The sequence below is a fragment of the Cynara cardunculus genome, assembly GCF_001531365.2.
Source record: "Cynara cardunculus var. scolymus isolate 2C chromosome LG 4, CcrdV1, whole genome shotgun sequence".
Classification (NCBI taxonomy): domain Eukaryota; kingdom Viridiplantae; phylum Streptophyta; class Magnoliopsida; order Asterales; family Asteraceae; genus Cynara; species Cynara cardunculus.
Genome location: NC_037531.1, coordinates 5,889,183 through 5,899,776, shown reverse-complemented (window position 1 = coordinate 5,899,776; position 10,594 = coordinate 5,889,183). Strand labels below are relative to the sequence as shown.

The 10,594-nt window shown below is 34.7% G+C and overlaps 1 protein-coding gene and 1 pseudogene across 1 annotated transcript; one reads left to right on the top strand and one right to left on the bottom strand.

Annotated features, from left to right (window-relative positions):
* Positions 1-4,091: 4,091 nt before the first annotated feature.
* LOC112510806 lies at positions 4,092-5,211 on the top strand (annotated as a pseudogene).
* Positions 5,212-7,351: 2,140 nt separating this feature from the next.
* On the bottom strand, positions 7,352-9,713 carry LOC112511126. The gene is made up of 2 exons (XM_025116581.1): positions 8,448-9,713; positions 7,352-7,632 (listed from the first exon to the last, which is right to left on the bottom strand). The coding sequence occupies exons 1-2, from the start codon at positions 9,625-9,627 to the stop codon at positions 7,619-7,621; spliced, it is 1,194 nt and encodes a 397-aa protein (XP_024972349.1). The 5' UTR covers positions 9,628-9,713; the 3' UTR covers positions 7,352-7,618.
* Positions 9,714-10,594: the final 881 nt, after the last annotated feature.

The following is a 10,594-nucleotide window of genomic DNA, read 5'->3' as shown; positions in this document are numbered from 1 at the left end:
TATATATATATATATATATATATATATATATATATATATATACTCTTAATTGAGTGGTAAAAAAAAAGAAGGTGATATATTTATGGAGATGATATATTCCTCCTTCCATCTTTCCATATTTCTTGCCACTTTCCATTTCATCATTCCAAAGTGCCACCAATTAAGATATTCATTTGATTATCATGAATGCAATCCTTTCCCCCGTTTTTTTTTAAATTGAATGACATTTCAAAAATATTCCCACTAGATATATTTATATCATTTTTTTTTTATTATTCAATTAGTTAGAATATTTAATCTTCAATATATCACTTATTTCAAATGCCCTTATTTTAGAGTGTTACATGTTGGTTTTTATTTTTCAATACATAATTATTCTAATTATCAACCATCAACATTTCTTTTATTTATTTAATCTATCCTCAGATGTGGGCTTTGCATTAAAAGCTTTAAAATTGATCCCAAACAATTGCATGAAGATTAAAATTAAGCTTTGTGATAAAATTTGATGAAAAAGTGGTCGTAACCAAAATTATTGAACCTTTATCTCCTAAAGTGTTAATTGTTATTATTACAATATTGATATTTCAATTTTTCTAAAAAATTTACAATAGGAAAAGACAAACTAATTCAAAACTTAAGATTGGTTGGTTATCTTTTCTTATTCTTCATCTACAAAAAAGATTGACCATAGTTTTAGTAACTATGAATGTGTTAGAAAAACGTCAATTGAATGTAATTATATTAATTACCAAAGCTAAATTCAATATAATACATTTATAGTTATTTGTGTATATCTTAATAAAAAAAAATTTAAACATGTTTAATCTTATCAGAAAACTCTGCAACTCCTTGGAATTTTGGTAAACCGAATCACACTTGTGGACAATGTGGTGCCATCATGTGGTACGAAGAAAGATCTCGAAAGGACAGAAAAACATCTAATCCAAAGTTTATGAGTTGTTGCTCGGAGGGACGCGTTAAACTACCATTGCTTCCCCCAACACCACAAACACTTGATTACCTTCTTTCCTTAGAATCTGGGAAAAAAGGCATCAATTTCCGAAAAGAGATAAGAACTTACAATTCAATGTTCGCATTTACTTCGCTCGGATGTCGTGTGGATTCCAAGATTAATTGTGCGAAAGGTCCCTACATCTACAGGGGTAGTGGGCAAAATTATCATAAGATTGGTTCTTTGTTACCAGAAATTGGGAAGAAATCTCAATTCGCACAACTATATATCTATGACACTGAAAATGAGAGGAATAACAGAATTGGAACAATGAGAAGGCAATTTGGAGTTGACGACCTTGATCTTCAAATTACACAGAATATGTCTACAATGTTAGAAGAACACAACGTGCTAGTACATTCATATCGTATGGAAAGAGACATATATATGTTTGAAACGAATATTGTTTTTCAATTACGGATCATAGGCAATCGCATAATGGATGTCCGACAGTACAATCTACCCAGTGCTAATGAAGTTGCATGCTTGATTGTTGGTGACCTGAGCGAAAACAATTTCGAGCGTGATGTTATTGTTGAACATCGTACAACTGGACTTCAACGGATTACTGATCTCCATCCGTCTTTTATGTCGATGACATACCCGTTAATACATCCTTACGGTGAAGATGGGTTTAGGCAAAATATATTACTCCAAAACATGGATAGGTCTTCTTCAAAGAGACAATTTGTAACAATGCGACAATACTATTGTTTTCGTTTGCAACAACGATCAAACGAGGGCCATACTATTTTTCGTCCAGGTAGGCTTCTTTAACAATACATTGTCGATGCTTATATAACGATTGAAGAAGGCAGATTTCGGTAGATTCGTAATAATCAAGATCAATTACGAACAGATTTATTTTCTGGGTTGATGGATGCCATAAATCGTGGTAACACAGATGGAAAAAAAATCAGAAAGTCAATAATACTACCCTCATCACATACCGGTAGTCCAAGGTACAGGGTTCAAAATTACAAAGATGCCATGGCATATGCAAGTGGGTTGGGTACCCGGATATTTTCCTGACATTTACTTGCAACCCCAAATGGGCGGAGATAAATGAAATGCTCCACCTGATGGAACAAGAAGATGATCCAAATCGGGATGACATTGTAAGCAGGGTTTTCGAAATAAAGCTCAAACAGTTGATGGCGGACTTAAAAACAGGAAAACCATTCGGAATGGTAAGTGCATGTAAGTATCAACTGTTTACTACAAGTTGTCGATTTGTCTAACATGCAATTAAACTTTCTCATTTGCATGTATTTTTTTCATTATGCAAAACAAACAACCATGTCTTTTTTTTACCCAGGTTTATATACCATTGAGTTTCAAAAGAGAGGTCTTTCTCATGCACACATATTACTTTTCTTGGAGTCGTCAGGAAAAAACCCATCAACAGATCGTATTGACAGAATCATCACAACCGAGATTTCAAATCAAAGTATCGATCCAGATGGGTTTAACGCAGTAGCCAAATTCATGATTCATGGGCCATGCGGAGATCTCTATGCATCATCCTCGTGTATGTTACAGAGAAAATGCTCTAAGCATTTTCCCAAAAACTTTGTCTCGCACACAATAATTGATCAAGATGGATTTCCAATATACAGAAGAAGAGATACATGAGCTTTTGTGGAGAAGAAAACACATAAGTTGGACAATCGATATGTCGTACCTCGTAACAGAGATCTGATTGTTAAATTCGATGCTCATATCAATGTTCAGCTTTGTAATCATTCGAGAGCCGTGAAGTACCTATTCAAGTACATACATAAGGGTTCTGATAGAGCTACTGCTACAGTTTATTCAGCAAACCTGGATGACGACCATGATGAAATAAAGATATATTTAGATTGCAGATACATTTCGGCTACTAAAGCATGTTGGTTTATTTTCCAGTACGATATTCATTTCAGATATTCAGCAGTGGAGCGGTTACCATTCCATCTTCCAGATGAACAACCGGTTGTTTTTAACGAAAATGATAACCCGCAGTCGGTAGTGGTCAAGCCTGGAGTAAGTAGAACAAAGTTCAAAGATTGGCTCGAAACCAACAAAAGAAATCCTAATGCCAGAGAACTTAGTTAGTCAACATTCCCAAAACACTAGGTCTGGAATGCAAGGGATAAAAATATGGACAAGACGTAAAAAGGGCATATCAATTGACAGAATATACTTCACTCATCCATCATCTGGAGAAAGGTTTTACAATCGCATGCTTTTAAACTTTGTAAAAGGATGCACTTCGTGCGAACACATTCTAATAGTGAATGGCGTCACATATCCTTCTTTCAAGGGAGCTTACTATGCTCTTGGATTGTTAGATGATGATGATGATGAATGGGTTGATTGCTTAACAGAGGCAGCAAATTGGGCAACTGGTCACGAGTTGCGACATTTATTTGTCACAGTTCTTGCAAATTGCCAAGTCTCAAATGCACCAAATCTTTGGAAAAGAAATTACGCAACATTGTCCGAAGATATAACAACACTACAACGTAAAAAAAATACAAAGCACACAGCATGCAACTAACGGATGATCAAATTGAAGCTCACATATTGTTCGAGATCGAGGCAATCATGTTGAAAATGGGAAAAAGTTTAAAAGACATAGATGGAATGCCACTCCCAAATACCGAACTTTTACGAGAATTTCATAACATATTGGTCAATGAAGAGCTTGACTATTGTAACCAGGATTTGAAGGTTGCTCATGACATCGCATTTTCCAGTGTCAATACTTGCTAGAAAAGAGCTTATGATGCCATTCTTGCGTCAATGTACAATGATCAAGGTGACTTGATTTTCATTAACGGTCGTGGAGGAACGGGGAAAACTTTTATTTGGAATACAGTCGCATCAAGACTTAGATCAGAAGGAAAGATAATATTATCGGTTGCTACTTCAGGCATTCCAGCTTTGTTACTACCAAATGGAAGAACGACTCATTCAAAGATTCTGAATCTCATTGAATTTAACTGCAAAGTCAACTTGCAAAATTCGTCACAGCACACATATAGCGGAGTTAATTCAACAAACGACATTGATTATTTGGGATGAAGCCCATATGGCACATAAACAGTCCTTTGAAGCATTGGATAAAAGTTTGCGTGACATAATGAGTTATCGTTATGAAAATAGTAAAGACAAACCATTTGGTGGACTCACAGTTGCTTGTGGTGGTGACTTTCGGCAAATTTTGCTAGTAATACCTAGGGGAAATCGAGCCGACATTGTGAATGCCGCACTAAAATCATCTTATTTGTGGCCTTTATTCAAAGCATACGAGCTCAATGAGAATATGCGTTTGCAATGCAACACTTTGTCACCAACATATATAATAAATATTAATGTGTTTGACTCATGGATGTTACAAATTAGAAATGGCACTGCCTACAATGATGTAACAAATGAATTGCTAAAGTTGCCCGTTGGCATCTTCCCAGAAACAGTTGGCAACCCAATTGAATCAGTCGTTGAAATGATATATCCTTCTCTCTTGGAATACTGTAATAGTCCTTCATATATAATTGAAAGGGCAATTCTCACACCAAAAAATGATATGGTCCAAGAATTGAACATATTTATCATGGACATGCTTCTAGGAGAAGGAAAAACATATATAAGTTCAGACATGGTTTGCAAAGGAAGTGTCCAAACAAATGATGAAGACCTCATTTATCCAACTGAATTCTTAAATAGTTTGCAATTCAATGGCTTACCAAATCACGAGATTCAACTAAAGGTAGGAGCCCTGATTATGTTATTACGCAACATCAATCAAACAGAAGGATTGTGCAATGGAACACGATTTATCGTCACATTACTTGGAACATGGTCTGTTAGAGGTGACATTATTTCAGGAACTAATAAAGGAAAAAGTGTCACTATTCCAAGAATTACAATGTCGCCTAACGAATCAAAATGGCCATTCAAGCTTAATCGACGTCAAATACGTTGGTCCCATGCTTTGCTATGACAATTAATAAAAGCCAGGGACAATCTTTAAGTCGTGTTGGCATATACCTCCCGAAACAGGTACACTCCTCTATTTTCTTATATTAGCATATTTAAATATGTATTTATATTCACATATAATTGCATAATATTCCAATTGATAGGTTTTCACACATGGACAACTATATGTGGCTGTTTCACGAGTGACATCGCATGAAGGATTAACCTGATGAAGAAATGGAACACCGTACACTCATAAAAAATATCGTCTACCATGAAGTGTTCAATAACATTCATCCATCCACGGTGTAGATAAGGTAATATTTTACTAAGTTTATATATTCATATTCTTTAAAATCCAACATCTATTATTTCTTCCCATATTTATTATGATTCTCTCCAACGCTTATAATGGTTAATGCAATTCTAATTCAAATCGTATACAAGAAAATCTTCATAAAAAGCTTCATCAAGGATTAGAATATATTGAAGATAGAGATGGATGATAAACGATTGAGTAAGCATAGAAGAAGAGGCTTCGAATATTGACCAAGTTGAACCATATGCATAGGGATCTATATAGGTTATTTTGGTTTATCTTATCTGTTTGTTTATATATTAGAATGATTTTATTTTAGTTATTGTTTTCTGGTATGAAAGATGTTTTGTACTTACAATACCGCGCATCGCACGATTCTCATATTAGTAATCTAAGACGGCAATAAAATTGGCTACAGTTAATGAATCAATATAAATAAAAATTAATATAATTAAATATTATTAACCAATTACCTAATCTTTGCTTAAAAACAAATGAAATAAAATAAAATCCTAAAAACCGATTGAAGGTGAGGATCAATCCTCATCCTCCATCTTATTTGATTTAATAACTTACATTAAATATAGTTTTTAATTAAAATTATTAATTAAGACGAATAAGGTTTAAAAAGAAGTTAATTTAAATCCACACTTATTTTTTTAACTTTTTATTTTTTCAATTAAAATTTATAACCCTATAAAGTTTAAAATAAATTATTTTAAAAACTATTAATATTTTAATCAAATAATTTACATTAAAAATGAGAATTTCATGCTCTTTAATATGAAAATCTATATCGATATATGGTTTTTTTTCTCTTGTTTTAACTGTTATTTACATGAAATGGTATATATGTGTTATATTTATTATGAATATTTATGTACGTTCAAGTATGTACAACTCGATACCGTAAGTCCGTAACTCGGGATCACCTTTTTCAACATTTTTTTCATCGTCATAAGACATTGTGTTCTTCATCACCATAAGCCAACACCATCAAGACTGATCGAGAACCACTCGAGACCGATCGAGAACCCATCGAGACTGATTGAGAAAGTTCGAGAATCTATTCATTGACTTGGTATGTGTTTATGTGTGTTAAACCATAACCTATCACCTTCATTTTCCATGGAGAACCTATGTATTGATTTATTATTTGTTTATGTGTAAAAACATAGGCTACCACTTTCATCTTTTATCGAGACGGATCAAGAACTCGTCGAGACTAATCAAGAACACTTCGAGATCGGTTGACAACCCATTGGGACCGATCAACACTAATTAAGAACCCATCCATTGACTTGGTGGACGGTTGTATGTTAAAATCATAACATAATCCTTTGTTTTTTATCAAGACCGATTGAGAACCTATTGATTAATTTTGTGTGTGTTTGTTTGTGTAAAAACATAACCTACCACTTTTAACTTTTATCGAGATGGATCTTGAAATTTATTGAGATGAATCGAGAACTCATCTAGATCAATCGAGAACCCAATAAAGAAAAAAAAAGAAAAACTAAAGTATATAAAGTTGAAACTATAGTATATTCATGATAAATATTATGGTGAAATTTAATATTCATGATAAATATCATACTAATATAAATATAGAAATTATTGTACACACATGATCATATATAAATATTTATGATGAATAGTATATATATTCATTATGAATGTTATAGTGAAAATGTATATTTATGGCATCTCCTTAGAAACTGAAATATAACGGGTTATAATCAACGTTTGAGCCATCATATAGTGTGATGCCATCTCCTTAGAAACTGAAATATAAACCGGTTATAATCAATCCCTCTTTGACCGACCAATTTGTAACCGGTCCCGTCCACATCACCTTAACCAGTTTTCTAGCCTTCATGCACAGCTCTAGCTCTTCGCTCTTGAGAAGCGTTTGGTGCACAAATTAGATAAAACATGAATGGACAAGATTGGACTGGTCTAATCGTGTCTCATTTGAACACAAACAAAAGAGGCTTTACTTGAACAAAGAGAATAGCATATAATCTGAACTTATGATTACAAGTAGAAAATGCAAAAAAAAGGTCTGTATTGATGATATAAGCTGCCAACCCCACATGCTCCAAAACTTCAACAGCAAAAAACATCCATTTTGCTTCATACAAATCCAAAAAAAATAGACATTTTTCATTCTACATTCTCTCAATCTTCACCTCTATTTCAAAGTTCACCAAAACACAACAGATAATTTAGGGCCAAAATCCCATCTCCCTTGTAGTCCCATGCTCCCATATCATGTCTTTACTCTTTTTGTTTCTTGTGATATGCGTTGCAAAAACCTAATAATTCGTACCTGAAAGAGGTTGTCAACTTGATTAGCATGCCAATTGAAACTGTTAACGACTTCAACGAAGCCCTCATTGTGAGTTATCTAACGCACAGCGAATTCAACATTTCTGCCTTCTGGAAAGAAGGAATTAACCAAAGGGACATATGGAGATGCGATGAAAGGACTATTAAGCAGTCTCTATAAACACTAAAAGATCATTGCTACACTGAATAACTCTAAGCACATACAACCAACCCAAATGAGCCCATAAATCCCACTTGGAGGTAGTATGTATGCAGAATTGTCTGCCACCCCAAAGAGTAAACCGTCCGTTTCCGTGAAAAACTCTAGCTACATTGAATAACTCTAAGCAAATATATCAAGTATATTGTAGCATGTATATGGTTTACAAGTACCGGCACTTGTCACTTCCTCTACCAGGGGCTTGACACGCGCCGTGTAAGAATACATAGACTAAATCACTAAACTATGGGTTAACAATGCATAAATTACTTGGTCTAATTGATTGCTATGCAATTTATCATTCTTCATCAAATAGACTTCTTGTCTTCCATCTTTCTCATCAACAATGCACAAGGACACCCAAGATTTCAATATTCACAATGCAGCAAATTGTAATGCATTAAAAGATAAGCCACACCAATCGACTCAAGAACAATGAAGAAACCACTGGTTTTATAAACAAGGAATCAGCAAACTAAACATTAATATATCAAAAACATGAATTTCTTGAAGGATAATTCTATTTGTGATTCAGAGAAAAAGGAACAACAATTTCAGCTCAATAATAGGGATGCAAGAGAACTCATATCACGCACCTTTAACATCGGTTTTCAAACTTGAAGTTAAGTTTGCCAATGTACAACATAATCTTGCTTCCGATACCAAAGAATTGACAATCAACTCAATGGATATCACCTCCTCACAAAACTCCGGATGCATGACCAATGAGGAGAAATGTTCATCAAGAACCAACCCAAAACACTTGGTAACATGTTCAAGTGAAGGAACCAACTCGGAAGCTTTTAACCCATGGGTAGCCGGAGCTTTAGGACCTTGACATGCTTGAGGGAACTTCTGATACTTCTCCAACCATTTCTTCAAGTAACGTAACAGACCCATAATCTCTGAACCATTTAACTGACCAATGCAAGCTGGGAATATCACATCATCAAGATTTGGCGATGCAAGCAGATAATGCAAGCACAATTCATTGACAGTGAACTGATCATAAGCCAACATGAGCAAAATCACATCATCCTTTGCCAAATTCGAATTCTTCTCACCAACAGTTTTGTCCACTGCCATTTTCATAGCTGATAATGCTTGGATTTCCCATTCTTTCCTTATAGCATTCATGGTAGTGTAGGCATCTTTAGGTGGAGACAGGAAAAACTTCAAAACCGAAAGTATATCAGAAACTTGAAGATCAGAAACATGCTTAACACAAAAACAAACCAAATCTGACCTCCTTTTCTCAATCGAATTACGGACCAAGTTCTTAGAACACGGACCATCAACTAGCCCACCAACAATCAGAGGTTCTAATATCTCCCAAATTTCAAACGCAAAACAAGCCTCTAACACCAAATCTACAACAGCCTGACCCATCACAAACCCTACATTTTGTACAAGTACCTTAGTATAACCCTCATCCTTGGGTTCAATCCCTATCGAAATCCCTAGTTTCTCGCTGTTCTTCTCCAGATACGAATTGAATATGCTGATGAATTCAACCCTACTGAAAGAGTTAGGGTTTTTAAGCTTGATTTTCAACTTCTTAAAGAACTTTTGCCCTAACTCTATGACCTCCGTATCTGTTTGAGAAATTTTCCATCCCTCAACGCGTTTAATGAATGAAGCATCGTTTGATTCTTCGGTTTGAGGTTTCAAGTTGAGCAGAACAGAGTCTGGATTAAGAACTATCGGGTATTGTGATTCTGAAGTTAGCTGGTCGGATGTAACCGAAGCTTTGGTAATTACTTCAAGCATAGACATCACGGAGTACAAATGAAGCAGGTAAAGACACAAACCTTGAAGCAGACGAAGGGTTTGAAGGACCGTGGAGCTGCGGCGGCGGTGGACAAGAATTTGAAGGCTGATGGAGGAGAAGAAGAAAGCCTAGCATACAATTGGGCTGGGCTGGGCTGGGCTTGAGCCTTATTACAAAAATATTTTAAAGAGTCAGGTGTTTCTTGAAGCCTCAAGCTGCCACAACCTGTCGGAAAATCCGATCCATCCGCCTCGATTGGAGACGGAGATTTCCTGCTACCCTTGGGGATGGGGAAGGACGGGAACCCCGTTTGTTTCAAACCGGGGATGGGATGGGATAGGGACGGGAATAGGTATCGCAATCCCTCTCGTCCCATACCGTATCTGTTATATATATATAGGGTTGGGTTCACGTGAGACCAAAGGTTTTTCGTGAGACCCGTAAGACCAATTTATGTCCATTGATCAACTTTATAAGTTAATGATCTAATGCTCCAAATTGTACGGTGGCAATTTTGTGATTATTGAGAAGTCTCGTGACGTATATGAATGTTTAGATTTTCAGATTTTAGATCTAATCCAATGGTTGAGAATTGGTCTTACGGGTCTCATGAAAAACCATAGGTCTCACATGATCCTAAGTATATATATATATATATATATATTATTTATTTCAACTAAATAGGTAATTCATAATGTCCTACTTCTTAACTAAGTAGAATCTAAAATTGTTATTTTTTTTGGATATTAGTATATAATATTTTGGATGTCAAGTAAAAATACAATTACTTGATATGTTTTGGATATTAGTATATAATATTACTCGCTATGTTTTGGATATTACATGATATGTTTTAGTATGTGTGAGTTAAGTCTTTTGTATTAAATTGAACTTTTTTTGGGTAAGGTATTAATTATTAATATGATGTTGTGATTTTTTTTGTATTAGATTAAATTTTTTTCGATTTTAAGT